General features: G+C 33.1%; 1 protein-coding gene across 1 annotated transcript in view; it reads right to left on the reverse strand.

The window, feature by feature from the left end:
* The window catches only part of LOC139503999 (ankyrin repeat domain-containing protein 50-like), a 42,118-nt gene that overhangs the window by 12,320 nt on the left and 2,214 nt on the right, over positions 1-27,584 (reverse strand). Inside the window, exons 2-6 of the mRNA XM_071294048.1 lie at positions 27,429-27,530; positions 21,404-21,505; positions 7,339-7,437; positions 4,783-4,875; positions 3,415-3,525 (exon numbers count right to left, since the gene is read on the reverse strand). Of these exons, the coding sequence (XP_071150149.1) occupies positions 3,415-3,525; positions 4,783-4,875; positions 7,339-7,437; positions 21,404-21,505; positions 27,429-27,530 (507 nt within the window). The remainder of the gene's footprint in view (positions 1-3,414; positions 3,526-4,782; positions 4,876-7,338; positions 7,438-21,403; positions 21,506-27,428; positions 27,531-27,584) is intronic.

Genomic DNA, 27,584 nt, shown 5'->3' on the forward strand with positions numbered 1-27,584 from the left:
TTGATCCTGAATATCATAATATAAACAAAACACTATAATTCAATATACGTGACTGTGTATATTCACAATAAAAATGAGTGAAAAACAAAACTGTTAGTATTTCTTATTGATTCCGTTTGGGTGATGAACATTAAGTTCCTTTATTCAAAAGCTTTCCAGAGCCTGTCGCTGTGCATCACTCCAGTGAATGTTCTGTTCAATTACTAAAATTTGCATGCGGTTAAAGTCATCAAATTTGTGATCCGACTGTCTGAATGCTGAGAGACTGGAAGAAGTGGCTTCTTAGAGATATCACTCATATGGCCATTGAGGCGTTTGTGGAAAGGCTGCTTTGACTCACCAACATATTGGAGGCCACACACCGAACATTCTAGTATGTAAATAACATTCATTCTTTTGCAGGTAACATTGCAAAATATCTTATAGTTATTTTCGGTTGCCTTACTGTGAAATGTTGATGAATGCTGCATCTGTAGGCAGCATTTGCAGCGTTTTTCTCCACACGAACGACATTCTCCAGAAGTACTTCTATTATCAGACACTTCAGCCCGCACTAGTAGGTTCCGCAGATATATATATATACCAAAATTGGGACTCCGAAATGAGAAAAAAGAGAGAAAGGTTTTGGATGCATCAGCTACGTACTCTTGAAACTGATGGACTTAATGAGCGGGATAAAAAACAGTTTAATCCGAAACCAAAGGAATAACTCATCAATTTTACTTCTATTTAACTAAAACAACTATTTGTTTTAATTTAAAAAAAAAGTTTATGTACAAAAAACGGCAAAAATGTGTTTTATACAGATCATCAATCAATGTGTTGAACTTTTGTGTAGCTCAAGCTACAAAGATATTTTTTGTTATGCATCCGATCACCTAGATAGATGCACAGGCCCGATGAAGCTAATTTGTTTAGCGAAATATTGCGTGAATAATATATAAAATATAACACCTTATAATTTTATGACACTCATTAGTGTGTTAAAGTTACATTCTTAGACACTTATATAATTCCATTCAGTAACTGCATCAGTTTATTTACAAACTCATCCACACCTAGATAGATTGAATGTTGATAGTTGCTATTTTTAGACACTATATATATGCGAAAGCAAATTTACAGATCTAACATTGTTGGGTTGATGTTTAGACGAGTTGTATATACATTATGTACACAGCCATGTATAACCATCATTAATGGCGATCCGATGGATACATCTGTTGTAGGGTTGTCACTGACTCCGAAGTACTTATGAATATAATTATTTTCTGTGACTGTATCTTACATTAATTTGTAGGGTCCTTTACTATAGATAATTTAGCTGATCTGTAACAATAACATCTTCATGCCTTTCATATCATGTACTGTAGTACGCCACTAGATTAAAACTGACGTGGAAAGGTAACACATGGCCAGCGAAAGTTCTTTTTTTTTAGAACACAGGTGGTCGTGTGGTCTAGCAGGACGGCTGCAGTGCAGGCGATTTGGTGTCACGTTATCACAGTAGCATGGGTTCGAATCCCGGCGAGGGAAGAACCAAAAATTTGCGAAAGCAAATTTACATATCTTACATTGTTGGGTTGATGTTTAGACGAGTTGTATATACATTATGTACACAGCCATGTATCACCATCATCGATGGCGATCCGATGGATACATCTGTTGTAGGATTATCACTGACTCAGAATGTACTTATGAATATAATTATTTTCTGTGACTATCTTACATTAATTTGTAGGATCCTTTACTATAGATAATTTAACTGATCTGTAACAATAACATCTTCATGCCTTATATATCATGTACTGTAGTACGCCGCTAGATTAAAACTGACGTTGAAAGGTAACACATGGCCAGCGAAAGCTCTTTTTCTAGAGCCCAGGTGGTCGTGTGGTCTAGCCGGACGGCTGCAGTGCAGGCGATTTGGTGTCACGATATCACAGTAGCATGGGTTCGAAAAATTTACAGATCTTACATTGTTGGGTTGATGTTTAGACGAGTTGTATATATTATATGTTATTCAGGTCTCAGACAGGGTATATACTGTGACATTCCCGGCTTAGAGTTTATATTCCCTGAGCCGAAGGCGAAGGGGATATAAGCCCTTAGCCGGGAATGTCACAGTATATACCCTTTCTGAGACCTGAATTACACATATATTACGGATTACCCCTGTTATTTTCCAGTTCAGGTATTTGTTGACAAACACATATATATTGAAAAACCCAACCTGATATGTTCGGCATACGTGAAGGATTTTCTTATTTGCTGTGAACATAATTTTATCGTGTATGTTATTATTTATAATAACACTTTTAACATGAAATTTAAGAATTAAAAGTGTAAATTGCGAGATTTTGTTTCAAAAATGTATTATTGACTGTAGCACGTCATTATTTTCCCTCTGTGAGCCTCTGACAGTATGATAGCTCTTGACTACGTCACATAGTAACCGGTGTTATGATGACGTTTTTGAGGTTCCAATTGGGGATAAAAACGTCGTATATAGCCCGGCAGTTTCCTGAATATATGCTGACATCTCTGTGTTGTTATCAAATCACAAACCTCGACACATTTGTAATCCGTAATATAAATATATATATATATATATATCAGTTAGGAAAGGTAAGTCACAAGTTTGGTTGATAGCAATTGAGCAGATTTTTAGACGAATGAAAAGTAGGTGTTGACATCATCTTACAGTAACTGATAAAATTAGAGTAGAAACTGTCTACCCTTCTGGTGCACATGAGTTTACTAGTTTTTGATGTGTTTGGATTGCTCAGTTCTTAATTTTCTATGTATCTTCTGCCGCTTTTTGTCGCACGTTAATCCTAATCAATTAATAGGTGTCAATCATTAGGTTAAAAGGGTCTTGTTTACGGTATCGTCTGAGTACATTTTTAAACGAAAGCATTCGGTAATCCTACTCTATAATGCCAACTTGGTTGACTGACAAACTAATGTTTACAAGTTGCCATAGTTTAAAAAAATAAAGTTATTATTTTTACAATACACTAATGTTTATGTCTTAGAGACATTTCCAAAGAAAATGTTTAATTTTGTCGAAATCTTGTCTGCCTATTCAGTGTATTGCACTGGTCGTTTATTTCTGCACGATTTCAGTCAAAAGTAACAACATGATTTTGAAACTTCCTCTTCATAAGATATTTCAATACGTCAAGTTGTAATTCTTAGCTTAAGGACATTCGACAGTTAGAGGACTGGATGTTTATATGAATCAAACACACATATTCAGTAAAACTGGTAACTTCATAGAACTATGAAATTAAGGAGTCGAGACATATTGATAAAGTCTTAAGCTTTAAGGTTCCGTGACCTAACCTTATTATCAACGTACAATCTGATTGATCATGTTTTGTTTAAAGATTGAATTTAATTGCTATATACCTTATCTTGCAAGTTAACATTGGCTCCATGCTCTAGCAAAAGTCCAGTAATCTCTTCAGTATTCTTGACAATTTCATCCGCTGTGACAATATGTAAGGCTGTCCGGCTGCACTACAAAATATGAAATATTTTCTGAATGAATTTGGCATTAAGAGCTAGTTTATGTTCAAAGACCAGCGGACATTATAAACGGCGGCATTGACATGGATCATCCTTTTGATTTTATATATGAAATCCAATTTGTTGACAACATCAATTTACTTGCTTAAAAACATTTACCTTTAGAGTGAATATTGTTTCCCAGATTAAAACAGCCCACCTGGTCTTTGATTAATAAATTTACGATCAACTCAACTATTAGAAATCGACGAGCCGTGTCGTTTAAGTTTGTGTTCATTTCATGTCTCCATATTAATATATTCTATGATGTTATTTACATGTACGTGTATTTTATTTTGATCAGTTATTTATAACTTGTATGTCATAGATAAGACGTTTGTTGTTGCAAAACTTCTGTTTGATTCTATTGCCAATGATTTTGGACAATATAATATGTACGCACTATGAACAGCATCATGCAGATCTGTTCTGGTTATATGAATAGTTGGAAAAAGACAAAACTAATAAGCAAAGATGAGACACTTATTCGTCATGTTTCTAACCATTATATTTCAGACACTGATTTTTTTGTTTGCTGGTACGGTTTTAATTATGTTCGCACGGAAGCTTAAGTATCACTCTCTCTTTAATAAATAGTGCCTGCATATTTTTTTTTGACAGAATACAGATATTTATGTTCATTCTGTTATGAGCAAACTTTTTTTTAAAACTAGAAGGCTAAAATGTTCATTTCTCAAATCATCGAAGTAAATCTCCTCCCTCAGATTATTAAGTTGTCATCCCATGCCTTGTTTGTTTCTGTTCTTATTTGATATTTATTTGATCCAGTCTTCATACCTTCATCGGTTGACGGAACATCCAAATATACAATGCAAACTAGCCACACTTGGATCGAATTCCCTTAAACACATATTGTGAAATATTGCTCACTGGACCTCAGTTCGGTATAACAACTTTGGATCTCCCAATTATTGTACACTCAATATTTAAATCGTCATCAAATTTATATTGACTAACACATAATTTTGTTGTATAATGTATGTTATTGCTAATTAAATTGTATTTACTAAATTAATGTTGCCATGACTTTTCATTAACCCAACAAGTAATTAATGTTAAATACTAGCTATAGTTTTCAGTCTTTTATAGGAGTCTTTATTACATTTGAATATTGACAGTGTACATGGAACGAATTACTTTGATGAACTGATATTATAGTGCTATAGTGATGTATATTAAGATACATACTTTATCCTGTAAGTTGACATTAGCTCCATGGTCTAGTAACAATTTAACGATATCTATTTTCAAAACGGCTCCATGTAAAGCTGTTTTGTTCTCCTGAAAACAATATATATTCAGCTGATCTGTAAAAATAACATCTTCATGCCTTATATATCATGTACTGTAGTACGACGCAAGATTAAAACTGACGTGGAAAGGTAACACCCGGCCACCGAAAGCTTCATTTTATGAAGCCGAGGTGGTCGTGTGGTCTAGCGGGACGGCTAGAGTGCACGCGATTTGGTGTCACGATATCTCAGTAGCATTGGTTTGAATCCCGGCGAGGGAAGAACAAACAATCTGCGAAAGCGAATTTAAAGATCTAACATTGTTGGGTTGATGTTTAGACGAGTTGTATATACAAAATGAACACAGCCATGTATCATCATCACTGCTGGTGATCCAATTGATAAATCTGTTGTAGAGTTGTCACTGGCTCAGACGTACTTATAAATATAATTATTTTCTGTGACTGTATCTTACATTAATTTGTAGGATCCTTTACTATATATAATTTAGCTGATCTGTAAGAATAACAACTTCATGCCTTATATATCATGTACTGTAGTACGACGATAGATTAACACTGACGTGGAAAGGTAACAACCGGCCACCGAAAGCTTCATTTTATGAAGCCCAGGTGGTCGTGTGGTCTAGCGGGACGGCTACAGTGCAGGCGATTTGGTGTCACGATTTCTCAGTAGCATGGGTCCGAATCCCGGCGAGGGAAGAACAAAAAATTTGCGAAAGCAAATTAACAGATCTTACATTGTTGGGTTGATGTTAAGACGAGTTGTATATATATATATATATATATAAACATTTACTTTTGTATATGTAAGACTCTCAAGTGCGATGGTACTCTAAAGTGCGATGGTCACTCTGAAATGAGTGGTCTACGCTAAAGTACGATGGTGTCTCACGCTAAAGTGTTGTTTGTTTGCTAAAGTGCGAAGGAACAATAGGATAGTGTTTCAGGGCTAAAAAATTCAAGTACACAGATGTTAAAAACAGGTCTTTTAGAAAAAGCTAGTATGCTAAGGTATAGCATATAATGTGATAAGCTTTATAATTTACTGTTAGGCTTAATTGTATCTAAATTAAGATGGATTGACCACGTAATAAAGGTAAATAATGTAATCTTTTAAACTTTAATTTAAGTGCGAGAAACGCCAGGCTTTACCCTTTTTCGTAGAGAGAAAATATACATATTATAATTTCCTACAATGAGCAAACTGATGTTTTCGGCCTCAATGTATACATGTAAGTTATGCTTACGCGTACTTTAGCGTCCCCATCGCACTTTAGAGTCCTACATTTATATTTACAACTCGTCTAAACATCAACCCAACAATGTTAGATCTGTAAATTTGCTTTCGCAAATTGTTTGTTCTTCCCTCGCCGGGATTTGAACCCATACTTCTGAGATATCGTGACACAAAATCGCCTGCACTGTAACCGGCTCACTAGACCACACGGCCACCTGGGCTTCAAAATGAAGCTTTCGATGACCGGGTGTTACCTTTCCACGTCAGTTTTAATCTAGCGTCGTACTACAGTCCACGATATATAAGGCATGAAGATGTTTTTTTCACAGATCAGCTCAACTACCTATTGTAAAGGACCCTACAAATTAATTTAAGATACAACCACAGAAATAAATATATTTATCAGTACGTCTGAACCAGTGACAAATCTACAACAGATTTATCAATCGGTTCACATATATATAAGTTAGGAAAGCAAGTCACAAGTTTGATTGATAGCAACTGAGCAGATTTATAGACGAATGAAAATATTCGACATAACCCTACAGTAACTGACAAACTTGGAGCAGAAATTGCCTACCCTTCTGGTGCACATGAGTCGACCAATCTATGGTGTGTTTTGGTTGCTCAGATCTTGTGTTTAATTGATTTTCCCTATGTATCTTATGTCGCTTTTTGTTGCACGTTAATGCCAATCAATTGATCTGTCAAGCATTATGTTCAACGGGTTTACGTATTGTCTAGTAAGTGCATTTAAGAAACCGTGCATCCGGTACGCTTACTATTTAAAGGCAATTAGGTCACACTGACAAACTAATGTTAACCAGATAACATATTTAAAAACTTTTCAAGTTATTATTAAAACCATATGATAATGTTTGTGTCTGAGAGACCTTTCAAAAGAGAAAGTTTATTTTTTTCCAAATCGTGTCTGCCTGTTTTGTTTATTGCACTTTTATATTTTTATATTCAAAAAGTAGCAACATGATTTTGAAACTTCATCTTCATTATATATAAATTACAATATGTCAAGTCGTAACTCTAAGGTTAAGGGCATTCGACACTAAGAGGACTTATACTCAATAAAACTGGTAACTTCATAGAACTATGAAATTAAGGAGTCGAGACATATTGATAAAATCTAGATCTCTAACGTGAAAATTAAATAAGGTTTCATGATCTAACCTTATAGTCAACGTAGAATCTGATTGATCATGGGTTTTTTTAAAGATTGAATTTAATTGCTATATACCTCATCTTGTAAGTTAACATTGGCTCCATGCTCTAGCAAAATTCTAGTAGCCTCTTCAAATCCTCTCGATGTGGTAATATGAAAGGCTGTCCGGCTACACTAAAAAAAATATTTGGACGAAATGTACCATTTGTAAGTATGAGGTATGCGCATTTTCAAATTTCTCTCGGGTCATTGGGATATCAAAGGGAAAAACCAGTCTGTTATGTTAACCTTTTTTTATATTCGAGTGTCACTGATCAGTCTTTTGAAGACAAAACGTATGTCTGTCTCAAATACAAAATTGTAATCCTAGTATCTATGACGAGTTTGTTTAAGGTAAGTTGATCTTATTTGATATCTTGTCTTTCTGATATTTGCTATTTGGATCTGCGAATCTATTACAGTTTCACGATAAAAATAATTAATGCACAGAATTGTAAAAATTGTCTATCAAGGGAACTACTGTTAATATGAATAAAAAGCAAATTTTTGATTACTAATGTCAAGTTAAATAAAATCTTGTAAATCCAAGCGGGGACCGGCAAAAAGTTAAATCACAATAAAATACTGAACTCAGAGGAAAATCTAATCGGAAAGTCCATAATCACATGGCAAAATCAAATAATAAAACACATCAAAAACGAATGGTCAAGAACTGTCATATTCCTGACTTGGTAGAGGCATTTTCAAATGTAGAAAATAGTGGATTAAGCCTGGTTTATAGCACTAAACTTCTAACTTTGTTGACAGTCTCATCAAATTCCGTTATATTTACAATGATGCATGAACTAAACAGACATAATAAATAAAATAGTCAAAAAATGAATACAGCAGTCATCATTGTGTAACAATTTTAAAAGGAACAATTTAACAGAACACCAAAACATCTCTCTACAAACACATTCATGGATTCGCGTGTATGATGTCAGAAAATTTTATACGTCACACATTTTTGTCGTTCAATGTTTATACAAAGACCTGAACAGCAACGAAATGGCCAAAATAACAAGATAAACGACTGAGCAACACGAATACAGCGGGTTGATATCAAGTGTAATCATACCGTTATATATATATGACGCCCGACAAGCAAAAACGACCCTTATGGCAAAAAATATGAATTATCAGATTTTGCGTTAATTAAACAGAAAATACTTATGCCAACACAATGTAAAAAATTTGAAAACGATCGGTGAAAAATTAGTTTAGAAATTTCAATTTTGGTAACACATTAACACATGAAATGTGTTTTTACGTAAAATTCAACGTAACGTTGAAATCATACACTTTGACGTCAATTTAAGTTTGATGCAATTTACTACTTTACTCTTCTCCTGGTGCTTGACAAAATGTAACCTGATATCCCTTCCTAGCATATGGACGATTTTTTAATACATGTATAGATGTTCCTACCTAACACGTGCAGTTCTGGCTGTATGAATATCCACAGGACGAGCCAACTTGTCAAACTATTATCAAGGACAATGCAGAGCATCTATTTCATTTTATTTTGTGCTTTTTTTTTGGCAAAATTAATTTCTGATTTATCATGAGCAACGACGAAATAATGGTACTTTCTGATACCATAGAATAGGTTTAATCTAAACAGATAAAAATTGGTTTCTAATCTATCCATTTTCTAAGTAGTTTCATCGTTCTCTTGCTTACAATGTTAACCGACTTAACTTATTGATGATGATTTTTGGAAGAATTCTGTCACATGCGATACAGTATCACAGTTTGATCGTCATTAAAAAAATTTAGCTTGACAAAATTTACCAAACGTTTAGTATGACCAAAGGCTTTTTTTTACTAATATTGTCCAGTTACGTGAAGCACACACAAAGCAAGATAGTCAGTCATATACCGATTTTTTTTCTCCTACAATAACAGAACAATAAAGACTTTCATTTGTTGGATTTCAAATATAAAAGAATTATTTTTATTTTGGTAGAAATTTCAGTGTTATCAAAATAGTAATAAAAAAAACACTGAAGTGTAAACTCCTGATTCTCACAGGGCACTATCTGTTTTTCATGGGGTTCATGTTGCTCAAACTTTAATTTTTAGTGTTATTTTTTGTATCACTCGTTTGATTTTAAGACATGGTCATCTGAGTTTTCTGTTTATGATTTATGATTTAACGCGTGATGTCTGTTTGTATTTATTTGATATTAAGGATCAACTTGACCAATTTTTACTCATACATTTGTACGATCTTTCTCAGGTTCAGATTGAATCAATTCATATTGCCAGTTAAAACAGTTTGGCCATTCAAAATCAAATTGATAATAAAATTAGAAATGAAATATAGATTAAAGGAGCTAAATGTGGGAATTTGTCGTGGAAGGTCAGTGTTTTGAGAATTTAATCTAAAGGAGTGGAATGTATTTTTCCAATAGGGCGTTTCATACTGGTATTAATTTACAGCCGATTCTATTGAGTGTGAAGGCAAAGGTAATATATTTGGTTAGCTTGATTCGCGACTAGCTTAACCGTGAAGTAATTTTTAGTTCAGGTAAACTTCACTCCTTTAAATGTAAACTCATCCGACAGATAACCAATCTATCTGTCTGTTATAAGACCAGGCTACTCCGAAAGGATGGCCATATACCAAAGTTATTAACCTTGCCTACACACTCAATGGAATCGGATGTAATTAATTTAATTGTTTCATATTTTTCATATCGGGGTCTTTTATAGCCAACGAAACGGTATGTTTTATCTCAATGTTGAAGGCATATACGTACGACATGGGACTATTATACTAGTATAAAAGTCCCACCTACGACATAACAATATATAGATGCAAATAGTATGTGCGAACAGCAGGGCGACCAGACATTTGTTCATTCTGTTCAGTTGACATATCTAGTCTATGCTCCGTGTTGAAGACCGTACTTTGACCTATAAGGGTTTACCTTTTTAAATTATGACATGCATGGTGAGTTGTTTCATCGAAACTCATACTCATCTTCTTATATTTACACCCAGTTCCATTTGTCTGAAATGCTGGTACATATGTGTCAAAACCCGACTGTTTTGTTTTACAAGAAGATAACACAATCTGAGGTTCAGAGTCATGTCTGTTATGAGGTACTGTTTGTGGTAAACCATGCAGACTAGCCTAATTTTTCAAATATTCTACGATATTTGAAAATTCCCTCAAACGTTTATTAAAATTTTGATATTTTCTTTGTATTTCTATTACTGTTGATGTGTTTATCAAAGATTTTAAACGGGACTCTCAAATACTATAGTTAATAGAAATACACCTCGATTAACTTACCTGTCGCCAAAAGTTTATGTAAAATTTTGTTCGCTTTCGCTCTCCGTATCTAGAACGGGATTTATCTACGCCATTTTATTTTGATTTACCCAATAAATACGTATCTTTGCCTTCTTTGGATAGTTCATTTCTACATGTATTATCTTCAATGTTATCGTTAAATGAGAACTGCAGCTGCGTGTGCAATTTCGTCCGTTTCAGATATATTTCTTGCAATAAATATATACGCATGTAAATGTTTACAAAACAAACTAAAACGCACGTAAAACTAAAAGTGATTTCAACGAAAAATAACATTTAAAAAATTTATTAAATAACATTAAAAATATATCTCGAGTGCGAAATTTCAATCTGTCCGTCTTCGTAATAAATATTAACTATTTTTTATGTATTACTATAATTATAATAAGTTTCGCTGGATATCCCTTGTGAGAAAAATTCGATTCGAAGTGAACTTGAAAATTTCAATATTATGCAAAAGTAAAATAGATCGTTTTTTAACATCTAAAGTATGACATTTCAAGATTGAAAAAAATATGAAGAACAACAAGATTATTTGATGTGATCTAATTATATGTTGTTTTTTTAAGCTTGTGCTGCCTCAATTAGTCCTTGCTTCATGTTTACAGACCAATGTAATATATCCAGCATCACCTTTTTTGAAAATTAACGCAACATTGCAAAATTGCATTTGTACCTGTTTCTGATTTTTACATGACGTTTAAAAATTCCATTGAAAGTTTATTAACGGATTGTTAACCTTATCTATCCGTGAATTTAGAGATTTACACGACGAGTGGTACAGTCAGTGACTCTTGATCATTAAGTCAAAAACATCAATTTAAAATTGTCTTCTCGTCGTTGTATAACCTTTCGTACTGAAAGTTCCATATTTATTTCAACAAAGTAAACAACTCAATTTAAGTCAAACAATATCCCGCCTCTCGTTTTATTTACAATCAAAGAAAATTAAGACAAATGAAATTGAACTACGACCATTAAATAGTATACATATATTTGACAACATTGTAACAATGATTAACCAGCTTAAGCAATCTCGTGTATGCATCCAAAATTGTGAATCATTTTTCGAATAAGCTCAAGCCTCTAGCATCTTTTATTTTCTAATGAGTACTTTTGTTTTTTCTTCCTTTCTTTGTTGTTTTGTTTCTTCGTGGCCTCCCACACAGACCATTTAAGATTAAAAGATTAAAAGAATATTTTTCGAAAGGAAGCTGAACACCTATATTTTGTTCACTTTTAGAAAATGTAAAATAACAATAACGATAAAACTTGTCCTGAATAGAATTGAGAAAGGAAAATTAATGCAGAATCTGTCAAAAAGACAACATCCTAGCCAAAGAATCGAATTGTAGGTTTATTATAGTTTGCTGTGCCGTATGAGCCGAGTATTTCAATCCCCTTTCCACTTAGAAGATGAGTGGTCGGGACCTCTAAAGCCGATTTTGGCGATTCTAGTAGGAGATTTAAGTAAACTTTAAAGCATTTAAAACAAGTGAAACTTTTGAGTTACTGCTTACTGATAATATTTCGGTAAACAGGAAGTTGTTGGGTGATGAATCTGAAAACGCATTGCACGATATAACTGAATTATATAAATCCTGAAACCAAATTCCATAAATCCATGTAATGCGACGAAAATATTCATGGGACAAACGGACGGACATAAAGGATGAATTGAATAAAGGACAGACAGAGTCAAAACAGTATACCCCCACTTTTTTTGAGTGAGTTATATAACTATGAACTGATATTTGTTTCATACTTACAGTTTTATACGCATTGCAAACTGTTATGCCCCACCTACGATAGTAGAGGGTCATTAAGTTTTCTGGTCTGTGAGTGCGCCGTTCGTTCGTTCGTCGTACAGTTCGTTCGTCCCAGTTCAGGTTAAAGTTTTTGGTCAAGGTAGTTTTTGATGAAGTTGAAGTCCGATCAACTTGAAACTTAGTACACAGTCATGTTCCCTATGATATAATCGTTCTAATTTCAAAGCCAAATAAGATTTTTTACCCCATTTTCACGGTCCACTGAACATGGAAAATTATAGTGCGAGTGGAGCATCCGTGTACTGGGACACATTCTTGTTTGACTGATATATTTTCTGATGAAATACTCATAGAATGTTTTCATTTGAACAAATTGGTTTATTGTTTTATGTACAGTAGTAAATATTGCGGATTAAAGCGTGGCAAAATAAAAGACGAAAAATTTCAGACAGACTTTCTTCTCTTTCGTACTTAATTTCTTGTAAGCAAACTCTCTCGATCGTGTGATTAACCATGCAAGATTTTCCGCATTTGGCATGCATAGCCACAATGATGTTGTGCCAAATATTAAATTATTTTCTTGGGTTCTTCATACACTAACTTACCGTATTAAAAGTATAAAAGAAATCTAGCTGCGGAAAAAAACTTTGTGTTTTTTTAGAAAATACTTAAGTGAGATTTTTTTTTCAAACAACATTGGTATTATTTATATATTTCATTGTAGAAGGTTAATACGTAAATCATCACATATCGTGGTACTATGTCATAATGAAACTTGCTGATGTGTGGGATTTTATTATATTGTTGATAAATCATTCCTCTCCAGACAGTAAGAATATAACAAGTGAAGAATATACAGCGTGTCAAAACAAGCATTTGAAAAGTTTTAACAGAAATTTATCACAATATTAAATTTTAAATCGTAAAACGGCATTATTTTACAGAAGTATTTAAATGTATTAATATAATAGATATAGGAAGATGTGGTGTGAGTGCCAATGAGACAACTCTCTATCCAAATAACAATTTAAAAAGTAAACCAGTATAGGTTAAAGTACGGCCTTCAACACAGAGCCTTGGCTCACACCGAACAACAAGCTATAAAGGGCCCCAAAATTACTAGTGTAAAACCATTCAAACGGGAAAACCAACGGTCTAATCTATATAAACAAAACGAGAAACGAGAAACACGTATATATTACATAAACAAACGACAACTACTGTACATCAGATTCCTATTAGAATATATTATTCAGTTCACATGGATAACGCTATGTTTAGAAAAAAATATCTCAATTTCAACGTGCAATTTATCGGTTTGTTCTACGTTACATTCTAGCGTTGACTACCGATAACGACGTCAATTGTGATAAGGGTGGTTTTTGCTTGACGGGCGTCATATATATATGCGGCTATGGCTATTTCGATGTGAACTAGGCTATGTAAGGAGAACGCTGGTTCAAATGTTGTTTTTTATTTTTTAAAAAGGAAAGAGTATACAATCGTATTTATATTGCGTGTCGGAAGGAATCAATATAAACTTTTTAGCATAATTATAGGGCACATATCACAAGACCTGTTTTGTAAGCCTTTAAAGGTGGTATGGGTGTCTTTCGCCATTTTGAATTGTAAATAACAGAGAACCTTAGGTCCAGATTTTTTATCAAGTTAGCAAAATATGATGCAGGAATGCAGATATTTAATGTAAATTTTCATTTAAAACAACCAATTTATAAGAATATAACTTATTAACATTAGTATTTCAACAAGTTTGGTGGTTTTTACCTGTTTTTGAATTGGCATTTAAAGGGGACATAACATTTTCTGAAGGAATCTACATGAAATTTTCCTATTTTGTATTTTAGCAAGAAAAAACGTACAGTTACTCTATCTTTTCTTTTGATATTCTCAAAGCATTGTCTGAAAGCTATATTTTCATAATTTGTTTTTCAATTTTATCATTTTGTTTAGTTGTTAATCACAAAATGGTGTATTTTCCTTTAAATCCATACAAAATGTGTCATTTTGTTACAACCTGTAGCTTGAAAAAATGCGCGGTGACCTATCATTTTTTATTATATTTTTGATCATTAATCAATAGATACTACGTTTTGGCAAAGTATGAACTAATTCTCTCATTTTTTATATTCTATCCCATACCACCTTAACTTAGAGTATGCCACAAAAAGTCCGGCATTACTTAAAATCATTATCGGCGACGTTTTTTTACCCTTTCGCTGCCAAACAGATTGTAAACAAACTCCTTCAGTGCCAAGGCTTTTTTTAATTGTCTCGACGTTCACGTCGACGTCATAGTAAAGCTTTGATAGCTCAAAAAGATTTCAATTGAAAAATGGCGGGATTTCTTGAGATTTTTATATTTCGAAAGATTTACATGTACCTACATTGTTGTAGGAAATTCTGGTCCACGTTTTTAAGTAAGAGCAACTAGATAAAGTAAAATCAAGCTACAATTGGTTAAACAAATGAAATTAATTGTTTTATGTTTTATGTTCTCTATATATTTATATTTATACGTGATCAAATACAATTGCAACAATTTATAAGCTTGACATTTACTTCTCTCTCTTGAACAGGGACCCGAATGTCCTTCCACAGAGAAAGTAACATGTTAGAAAATCATTTTCGCACAAATCAAAAGTCGATTATATGAAAAAAAAGAACTATTGCAAATGGATTTGCCACTTCTCATTAAAAAAAGCTTGTGATTATAATTATTAATTCTTTATAAATAATTTCATTATATGAGCTTAGTATGATCATACAACATTCAAGACACATGTATAAAGAAAGATATTTTATTCATCAGCATAACATCGCCTGCTGTGTTTCTTATAACACAATTTATGAACACCTTTATGACACAGAACACATATATATTTCGACCTCTTTCTACCACCAGGAACATTTCGAACCGAACATACACAACAATCTTTTTCTTTTCTTTCCGGCAATTTTCTCAAATTTTGATTGTTTATTACTTCATTTAAGACCCCAAGATTGACACGGTTCCTTGTCATATGATCTTCGGAAAGGTCATCAATAAGCAGTTGAATAAAATGAAGGCGAGATTTAGTATTGTCGGAGTTCTGTTGATATAAAATATATGCGTTTATTACCATCCTGTGTATAATGTTAAACACGATCTTCTTCCACATTTTTGTCGATTTTCGCCCGTCTTCGTAAAAGCTAGTCAGCATGTCGTTCAGGTCAACTCCTCCCATATATTTGTTGTACTCAGTTATCATCTTATGTTTTCGGTTGGCAACTAGTTCTGCATTGTACCGGGTAGTCAACATTTTGACATTTTTTCGCTTTTCTTTTTCCTTAAACGCACATACCAAAATTGCTTGTTGCCGCATGAACATACTCTGGGAACCCCTTAACTTAGCCGATTTGATAAGGTTTGGTAACGGGCGATTACTACGCACAGTACCAGTTGTATATGTGTGTAAGTTTAACAATCATTTCGCTAAAGCTAAAGAGGTGAAAAACGAGTCGCAAAACACATGGTACCATTTATTCAGTAAACCAGCAGCGCGAAGTAAGGATACAACATATGAACCTTGGGTATCTCCTGCTGGAGTGGGATCATATTTTTTTCCTTTATAAACATTAAAATGAAAACAATATCCAGTTATTGCTTCTGTCAACATCCATAGTTTTACACCAAATTTCGCGTGCTTTGTCGGAATGTACTGTCTCAAAACGGTACGCGATTTGGTCCCGATTAAGGATTCATCAATGGAAAGGTTTTGAGACGGGGAATAATGTGTTTTGGATTTAAGGTTAAAATGGTCAACAATAGGTTTAAATTTTGCGGTAGGGTCATAACTTGGTGAATTTCTAGGCGCTATCTTTCTATTGTCAACAAGATGTAGGAATTTCAACAACAATTGGAACCGATTTCTGGTAAAAACTTTCCGGAACCAAGGAGTTGACTGACTAGAATGTTTTCTGTTCCAGTACTCCGATATTGTCGCCTTCTTAATTAAGCCCATATTTAGAATAACCGCAACGAAGGCTTTAAACTTTGTTAATGTTAACTTTCCTTTCTTGTGCCAATCATGAACCCTGGATTTATTGCTGATATTGTGTTGATTTCTTGTTAGAAAATTTCTAGCGTACCTGGATATAAAAAATAATGAGTTTTTTTTATATTCTTGACAATCGCATAATAATTATTAAATGTATTAAATTGTAGTTTAAAATTTCACACTTGTTTAAAAAGAAATAAGTTTTGTGTTTTTTCCCCCAGTTCTATTATGAAATCGAGTGCATATATATAGCACTATAGCTCCGTCTCGTGTGTTTTGGTTCTTTTTATCTTCTTCTTGTTGTCCTCTTGTATGTCAAAATGACCCCTTGATTTATCTGTTCGACCTTTTCTAACATATGCCGCATTGATCTTGAACATAAGAAACAGTTTTTCAGTTTTTGCTTTGAAATTTATTCCGTGCATTGCGTCATTTTCAAAGGAACAAGCCTTCGGGCTTTTGGATTGAGAGTTGTCTCATTGGCACTCATACCACATCTTCCTATATCTACTTACACAAACATACCTGTTTGTTTCTAGGACAAACTTCTTCATTAAATCCATTGTAAAAATCAGCATAAAATATGCAATGGGTCTGGAATTTCGTGGCGGCATTCTTTTAGGTCCAACATTTTGATCAAATTCTGTGTGATTCCGAATTTCAGGAGGATATATTCGAAACCAGGGATTAGTATCAGCCATTATTCGAAAGATGTGTTAATGGATGACGTCATAAGATCAATAACGTCATTTATTGAATATCGTACTTTTTGGCGTATTTTTCATTTTTTTGCATCTCTAGAAAAATCTATTATAATTCAAATAAACCTTTCTTTTTTGTTAAGGTATTTTGTTCCTATTTGATTAATTTTTACATTTTATATCTAATATATTTACATTTTTAAATATAGAAAATAATCCGCAACTTGAAAGGTATATACATATATTTTAAGTACACTCCCTTGATGATAACTTTAGGAAAGAAAGATTAAAATGCATACCGCAAAAGTGCTGGGGAAAAAAAAGAGTGACTTTAAGACTCAATTCATATAAAACTTATTTCCATAATGTTTATAAAGGAATCCACCTGATTTTATTTTTATAATTTTCAAGAAAAAAGGCTCGATTTCCGTACTTTTCAATATTAGAAAAAAACGCGCGAAAATTTAGAGACGATAGACTTAAGGGCATACGATACAGTTACAGGGAAGGTAATGACGTTGCTAACGTAATTTGTTATTTTCGCGACGTCAAACTGTGACATATCGGGAAAAGATGCATTTTTCGACCGATTTTTATCATTCAAACTGATTTAATTTAAAAACGAGTTCATGGACCCCTATTTTTCCAAACGGCATTTTGTTTCATTTTGCAGGGAGATTATGTGACCCAAATTTTATAAAACTGTAAATAGAGGATTTTTTTTAATTTTGATAAACATGCAGTAAAAAATGACGTGTTTTCCTCAATGCATGAACATTTGATAAATATAAGTTATTTCTGAATAAAAAATTGCACATTTTTTTAGAATATTTATAAAATACAGAAATTTCCGATTATTTAACAAAAAACAAGTTGTGTTTATCTTTTATAACAAAAAAGCTATGTCTTTCTTTCGAAAAAGAAATTACGGCCACAAATCTGAATTTTGAGCAAATATACAAAATGTCGACCTCATTTTACTCAAAAAGTAGCACATGAAGGTATATTTTTTATTACATATTTGATTTAATCAGGTGAAAAATAGCCTATATGCAAATTTTCATGAACTTGTAAATACAGGATCAAAACTGTATCGTATGCCCTTAATTGAAGCGCAAAAACGGCGACGTCATAGTACATTACGTATTTCATAACACCATTTGAATCGGCCGATGAATCGGCCCTTTGGCACTGAAAGAAGTACGACTTTGGGCCGATGATCGGCCCTGTGGCACAGAACTCGTTAAGAATGCATCATTTACAAAAATCCACAATATGTAAAAGAGAAAGAAGCGGATAAACCATTTAACTTCAGGCTGATAACAAGTACGCTAGGTTTATACAAGATATTTTAGAGTTAAAGTTTTTTGTGGTGTTTGTGCTGCTTAGTATTTCATTTTCTATATTGTGTTTTGTTTACTAGTCTTTGCCAGCTGGTCTTTTATTTTAGCCATGGCTTTGTCATTTTTTTTACTGTCCTTTTTGGTAAAGTTCGCTTCTCTTTTATATCGCATGCTCCAAATCATTCATTTACCTTCGATAGAGATTAAATGGTATATAGATTTTTCGTCGTTTTCCGTAAAAAGCTGTTATTGTATTTGTGTAATGTGTATATTTTAATTGATTTAGGATGTTTTGGTGTATACAAATAAGTTAAATCCCGACTCATGCTGAATTAAAAGTGCTAAGATAGAAACCAAGAAAATACTTTTCTTCAGTCTAATCGGAAAGGTTTTCGTCAATTGTTGTGTTTGGCCAATCTTTAATTAGGTCCTCCAAATTTTCCGTGGAAAGACCTATTTAAAGACCTATATAAATATAATATTTATATCCATTTCGGCAACAAGGTTTATCGACAGTTGTAGGTATCTCCATGTGCACTAAGTGTGCCCCTTTAATAGCAGACTTGTTTTTGTACTGTTACGAATCACAGTTTATGACTAAACTCAGTAAAGACCCGTCGAAATTGCATTTAATTGATAAATTCAACAACACTTACCGTTATCTTGATGATATATTTTCGTTAAATAATCAAGAATTTTCTCAATATACTGCTGAAATTTACCCTAAGGAACTTACTTTAAATAAATCAAATTTATTCGGTTATAACTGTCCTTTTCCTGGATTTAGATATTTCGGTTTTAAACGGGAAACTCCACACTAAAATATACGACAAAAGAGACGATTTTTCGTTCACTATTTTAATTTTTTCATTTTTTTATGGTGATGTTCCTTTGGCACCATCTTACGGTGTTTATATTTCACAGCTCGTTCGTTATGCCCGTGTCTGTTGTGACGTTTTTGATTTTAACGAACGCAATCTATTATAACTGGTAAATTATTAAACCACGGATATCGTTACCATAAATTACTTAAAACCTTACTAAATTTTTCCATAGATATACAGATTTGGTTTTGAAGTTTGGTTGTACCTGTAGAAGACTTATTTCAAACGGGATAGCACATCCTCATTTTTACGGAAATGTTGTTAACCGTGCCCGGAAATTTAGAAATGATTCATGTAAACATGTCGCTCCATTAAATAAACTTATTCTAAAAGGCTACCTATTCAACACTGTAATAAGATCATTGAATATTATTTTTATTGGTATAAATATTGATTTTGTTATCAGTAAATTTAAAGGTATCTAAATATTACTAGTATTTTCAATACATTAATACATTTTATCGTAAATGTAACCGTATGATGTAGAAATTGTGTTTTTTCTTCAAATTTCCATCAAATTGTAATATGTTTATAGTATCCTTATTGCCTCTCTATTTGAATGAAAATAAAATGTTAAGAAGAATCTGTTTCTTGTTTTGTTTTTGATAATTGTTTGTTTACTTCGTGCAAATAAATCATTATATTTATTTATCTAATCTGTATAGATTTGTATTCATGTCTCCATCTCTTTATCATTGGTAACTGTATAGACAAATAAGAAATAAATATAGTTGCTAAACATGTATATTTGCAACATGATAACTTAATTATTAAAAAATTGCATACACTTACAATAGTACTGCATGGCTTATTAAGCATTATGAAAGTCATATTTCTAGAAAACTTTTTAAAAGACTCAAACAGTGTAAAATGTTTTGCTATCTTTAGCTAAAACAATAAAATCTCATATACTGACATAGACAGTTCTCATCCCCAAAGTTTTAATAGGAACTAAACAGACTGGGATTTTTGTGACAGTTATCTCACCGAACACTATTTGTCTTGTGTTCACTATTCTTCCGCAACCAGAAAAGATAAAGACAATTTTTTTACCAATTAGCTCGTTATATCTTGAGGATATCGATACTTTATTCACTTCATTTCACTATCTTAGCGTGTTAGTTGCACGTACATAAGGAATAATATAAGACACTGATTATTTATTGACCGAAGCTAACCAGACACTCCTTAGGTCAACGTCATTATCTATAATTAGTCTTACTTCTTTGTGAATATATACGATAATCATTAGTTGCACCATGTCGAAAAACATACATTTTGGCTGAAAGGGAACGCTGACAACATTAAATGAGACCCCCCCCCCCCCCCCTTTACTTTCTCATGGTATGCGTACGGTGATAAGATCATAAATCATATATTATAACCATATGACTTTGCAAAATATCGTTCCGGGTGGAAATACCTTCAACTGTTCTCTGAGCAATTTGTTTTAAATTTCGTAGTTATATCTTTTCAAAAACCTGATCTTGTAAGATGTTTATTTATTAAATGCATCACATAGACGGTTTCCAAATGTTTTCGTCTTAAACTGTCTCGTGCTCTAGTGTTGTTGGAGTCATTGCTGTCTGTAAATCATGTTTTATCTGCGATGGATCCTTATCATTAACAATTATTTGCAACTATTATTAATAAAAAGACAAAACTACTATCCTGATTTTTATTATCTTACTAAGCAGGGTAGCGACTTGTTCGTAGCTCTAATGATTCGTAGCTAAGTTACGAAATCATTGTGATACAATAACTAACTTGTTTGGTCCCATAATAGTTATTAGGAATACTATACAATGTCCTCTTTAGAGGATAGTAATTTCCTTCCCCACGTGTCGTTTAGAATTTGAAACTAGCAACTTTAGGACGTCAATGGATTTGTCATACATATTACTAAAGGCATCAGATTTGTATATTTGGGTCTTTGAAGTAGAAGTCGCTTCAGATTTTAGTTTTTCGATGATATATAAACAAAGGTATGATATGAGTGGGGAAAATAATTGACATACCTTGTTCTTCAAATCTGGATCAATGTCGGTGTGAAGTAATAAAAAGCGAATCGTTCCTAGATCACCTCTTCTGGCAGCTAAATGCAAGGAAGCATCCCCAGACTTAAAAAAAATTATCAAAGTGTTATATCAAATGTCTTTTTTATTTTATTTCATTGTATATTATCGTTCTCAAATAGATGTCCCAATCATTTATCTATTTATTGCAGTGTAACTTCCAAACATCGGATATATGTATTGTTTAATATGGAATATAATGTAATAGAAAAAAACAAATCTTGTAAGACTCCAAATGAGAAAACTCTTCAACAAAGTTAATAACATAGCTGATCTGTAAGAATAACACCTTCATGCCTTATATATCATGTACTGTAATACGACGCTTGATTAAAACTGACGTAGAAAGGTAACACCCGGCCACCGAAAGCTTCATTTTATGAAGCTTAGGTGGTCGATTGGTCTAGCGGGAAGGCTACAGTGCAGGCAATTAGGTGTCACGATATCTCAGTAGAATTAGTTCGAAACCCGGCGAGGGAAGAACAAAACATTTGCGAAAGCAAATTTATAGATCTAACATTGTTGGCTAGATGTTTAGACGAGTTGTAGAGTTCTCACTGACTAAGACGTACATATATATATATATATATATATATATATATATATATATATATATATATATATATATATATATATATATATATATATATATATATCGCCAATGGCAGTCAGCAGGGTTAAAGAACATCAGTTGTTCGACCTGTTAGTCAAATGCGTTTTGTTTAAATATACTTTTTCACTTTTTTTGTCTTTTGGAAAATGTTGTTTGTGCTGTTTGTAGACCCTTCTACATGAAATTTGTTTGACATGCACACGTATAAAAATTGCGGTTTTTATCAACGCAATCATAGGTTTGAACGTAGTTTTCAATTTAGACTCGTTTATATTTTTTGTTTGGGCATGTATCATATTTTCCCTCCGGTTTATATGCTCCGTTCATCCTATATTGACTCTTAAATTCAAGAGTCAATCTTAAATTGAGAGTAAATTATATGGCCTTCCAAATACCGTTTCGATCCCTAACATCACTGAAGAGACATATATTGTCGAAATCTAGATCTGGTGTACTAAAGAAATATTGACACCGAATGTTTGTTGCACAACATCGTGGCCACAAGTTAACAATTTTTTTTTCTGTGACGTATTAAATTTATATTAAGATCCATTTTGTTACATCTTGTGATCAATTTTATTTGGCAATCGTCATTGGCAGTCAGCAGGGTTTAAAAACATCAGTTGTTCGACCTGTTAGTCAAATGCGTTTTGTTTAAATATACTTTTTCACTTATTGGTCTTTTGGAAAATGTTGTTTGTGCTGTTTTTAGACCCTTCTACAACGAAATTTGTTTGATATGTAAAATTCACATATGAAATCTCTGACTCTAAGATCACATTTCTTGACACTACAACGAGATTGATGGATGGAAACATATTTACAGATCTGTATTGCAAGCCCACAGACAAACATCAATATCTGTCTCCTTTGAGTTGTCACCCTAAACATTGCACCAAGAGCATTTCCTACAGCCAGGCCATACGAATAAAAAGGATTTGCTCCACCAACGATGTTGCCAAAAAACGACTACAAGAACTTCGCGGTCACCTAAAACATCGGGGCTACAAAAGAAAAGACATTGATAAAGGTTTTTCTCGTGCTAACAATATAAGCCGAGATGAACTTATACAATATAAAGTAAAAAAGGTTAACAGGAGGGTGCCTTTTGTGTTACTTACCATCCAAAATTTGACAACTTATCTCACCTTATCCGCGAAAGTTGGAAAGATATCGAAAACATCCTCAACTATCCAAGATCTTTCCCGAGCCACCTGTACTGGCTTTCCGTAGGCCCAACAGCCTTAAAGACTTGCTGGTGAGCGCTGAGTAATCCTCTCCAGCAAGCTCTTCGTCAGTGGGCTCTTGTAAGGGTTGTGGAAACAAACAATGTCTGACTTGCAAACAAATACTGATTACCCAGACTTTTAACAGTCACTCCACTGGTACAAAATACACCATATTTTGCAATGTTAATTGCAAGACTACAAATGTTGTGTATCTCCTACAGTGTAAATGTGGTAAACAGTATGTTGGCGAGTCAGAACAGCCGTTTAACAAACGAATGAACGGTCATCGTAGCGACTATCAATGCAAGCCAGACCTCCCTCTTAGTCGATCCGAGACCACAATTAATTCCTCTATCATTTCTTTATAACGTTGTGTCGCATTAAAAAAAATTGGCCTATTCTTTTTGTCTTTTTTTTTGTGTGTAATGTACAGTACAAGTCCAAAAATATATGTAATTTTCAGAAAAATTGCATCATTACATCATACAAATTTTGCCAATACACATCCATACCCTATAGGCAAGTCAAGAGATGTGACGAAAAGTGTAAATATAACCTTTTTGCACCTGGTCTAATCACACTTTCCTTATTAAAATCAGTTAAAATAAAAACATCCAAAAGTTTATGTCAGCTCTCTTCTTTCATTTCCACCCCAGAAAAGCTAAGAAATGAATGAGAAAGGGAAAGAAAAAAAATAAAGAAAAAATAAACTGTAATTAAAGGGAACTTTATTCGTGAACAACGAAAAGCGGGGTCATTAATTGTGGTCTTGGGCCTATTAGGGGCCAAAAACTTTACCACTTCCAATAAAACTTGGCTTATTTTAAGCTTAGTGTATATTTAGTCAGTTTACAAAGTTTCAAAGCAATATGATATATATTATAGAAAATGTGGCCTTTTTTATATCTCAACTTTGGTTGCCGAATTGTGACGTTGAAATAGAAAAATTTCAACTTTCAAATTTTGGCTTCAAAAATCCCCCAAAAACACCAAATTGCCTTTTTTATGTCTCAATGTATACGATATTATCTATTCAAAGTAAATGATAGTATACTTAATGTATGAGACTTATAAAAAATTGACAAAAGTTAATTTTATATGTGCCTATGCCAAAAAATAGAGGTTTTCAATTGAAGCGAGGCCTTATGAAATGTAATATTTTCCACTTACAACAATTTTCTGAAGTTTTTAAGTTAAAACAAAACATTTAACATATCATAAATGTTCTTTTCATGTAAATATAAGTTTCAAATAGCATAACACATGAGTTTTACATGTTCTTAAGCTATGTTAAGCTTAAAATAACAAGTTATCAATTTAGGCCCTATATTTCCATATTTAATTGCATATAAATGATATTGGAGATCGAAATATGCTTCTTTTTGCCCAAATCCTTGCTGAGATATGATCAAATGTGAAGCCTGGATATAACAAGACTGTTGCTTTTAACTATATATGTAGACAGTATGGTCTGATGCAAAGTTTTTTCAATTTACTGTTTAAAACCTGCATGAAATGTCAGTCTTAAAATGCCAATATTTTAACCACCAGCCATCCAACAGAAGAAGATAAAGATATTCTGTGAAACAGACAAGTTTAAACAACCAGTAATAAGTGCTTTTAATATAGATTCAGTGCAATATGTTTAAAGAAATACAATTTTTAAGTGCATAGAACTTCATATTTCACTTGCTTCGTACGGAACGCTAGACCTAGACTATTTAAACAGCACATTTTGCACTTTTTTTATGCTTCTATCCACTTTTCTTTATGTTCAGAGTTCACAAATAAGTGAAACATATTGTTTGTTTTATTGTGTTTTTGGTGATGTACCCTTTTAGACTTGTTATATAGCCCCGGCGCCGGGGAGGAAGTCACGAATCAAATCTACTCTAACATCGTTAGGTTGATTTTCTAGGCACTTTATATATATGTAGGACTCTAAAGTGCGATGGTCACTCTGTAGTGCGATGGTCTACGCTAAAGTATGACGGTGTCTCACGCTAAAGTATGATGGTATCTCACGCTAAAGTATGATGGTGTCTCACGCTAAAGTATGATTGTGACTCACGCTAAAGTATGATGGTGTCTCACGCTAAAGTGTGATGGTTGTTTGTTTGCTAAAGTGCGATAGTATAGCACGTTAAAGTGCGATGGAACAATAAGATAGTGTTTGAGGGCTTAAACATTAAAGTACACAGATGTTAAAAACAAGTCTTTTTGCAAAAGCTAGTATGCTAAGGTATAACATATAATGTGATAAGCTTAATTATTTACCGTTAGGCCTAATTGTATCTAAATTAAGATGGTTTGACCACTTAATAAAGGTAAATAATGTAATATTTTAAACTTAAATTTAAGTGCGAGAACGTCGGTGTTCGCCAGGCTTTATCCTTTTCGTAGCGAGAACAAATACATGTTATGATTTCCTACAATGAACAAACTGATGTTGTCGTCCTCAATTTACAATTTATTCTTACGCACTTTAGCGTATACGATGGGACTTTAGCGTGACCATATTACTTTAGCGTACTCATCGCACTTAAGAGTCCTACACAGCTACTTTTGCATAGGTACTATTTCAGTACTATTTTGCTACTTTAAAATTATTATAATATTTAGGTACCTGTATTTTACAGTACTTAATTTGTACTTTGAAATTTAGTTACTACAGATTTATGGTTACTACCGTTACATTTTCAGCTTTTTGAAAGTTTTCTATTTCAAATCTCTTAAAATCATGATTTTCAAACAATGAATATTTTATTATTTCTGTACCAAAATATTTAGCACAAATCAGGCACTGTAAAATACAAGTACCTAAATATTACTATAATTTTAAAGTAAAGAAATAGTACTGAATATTAAAAGTAAATTTCCAGTACTACATATTTAATTACAGAAATAGTACCTATGCAAAAGTAGCTGTGTACATATATATATACATCTCGTTTTTAACATCAACCCAACAATGTTAGATCTGTAAATTTGCTTTCGCAAATTGTTTGTTCTTCCCTCGCCGGGATTTGAACCCATGCTTCTGAGATATCGTGACATCAAATCGCCTGCACTGTAACCGGCGCACTAGACCACACGCCACCTTGGCTTCAAAATGAACATTTCGATGGCCTTTCCACGTCAGTTTTAATCTAGCGTCGTACTACAGTACATGATATATAAGGCATGAAGATGTTATGTTTACAGATCGGCTTAATTATCTATAGTAAAGGATCTTACAAATTAATGTAAGATCAAGTCACAGAAACAATCATATTTATAAGTACGTCTGAACCAGTGACAACTCTACAACAGATTTATCCATCGCATGACCATATATATCAGCTAAAAAAGCAAGTCACAAGTTTAATTGATAGCAATTGAGCAGATTTATAGGCGAATGAAAATGTATCGACATAACCCTACACTTACTGACAAACTTGGAGCAGAAATTGCCTACACTTCTGGTGCACATGAGTTCACCAATCTATGGTGTGTTTTGGTTGCTCAGATCTAAATGTTCTATGTTGTGTTTAATTGATTTTCCCCTATGTTTGTTGCACGTTAATCCCAATCAATTGATGTGGTAATTATTAGGTTCAACGGGTTAACGTATTGTCTGAGTGCATTTAAGAAATCGTGCATCGGGTACGCCTACTATTTAAAGGCAACTAGGTAAGACTGACAAACTAATGTTAACAAGACTACATATTTAAAAACTTTTCAAGTTATTATTAAAACCATACGATAATGTTTGAGCCTGACAGACCTTCCTAAAGAGAAAGTTTAATTTTGTCCAAATCATGTCTGCCTGTTTTGTTCATTGCACTGGTCGTTCATTCCGGGACGATTTCAGTCAAAAAGTATCAACATGATTTTGAAACTTCTTCTTCATAATATATAAATTAAATCATGTCAAGTCGTAATTCTAAGCTTAAGGGCATTCGACACTAAGAGGACTTAAACTTAATAAAACTGGTAACTTCATAGAACTATGAAATTAAGGAGTCGAGACATATTGATAAAATCTAGATCTCTAACGTGAAAATTACATAAGGTTTCGTGATCTTACCTTATAGTCTCTAAATGATCATGTTTTGTTTAAAGATTGAATTTAATTGTTATATACCCCATCTTGTAAGTTAACATTGGCTCCATGCTCTAGCAAAAGTCTAGCAATCTCCTCTCCAAATCCTCTGAATGTGGCAATATGTAAGGCTGTCCAGCTACACTAAAAAAAACATTTGGACGAAAGTATGAGGTATGCGCATTTTCAAATTTCACT

The sequence above is a fragment of the Mytilus edulis genome, chromosome 14 (assembly GCF_963676685.1).
Source record: "Mytilus edulis chromosome 14, xbMytEdul2.2, whole genome shotgun sequence".
Taxonomy (NCBI): Eukaryota; Metazoa; Mollusca; class Bivalvia; order Mytilida; family Mytilidae; genus Mytilus; species Mytilus edulis.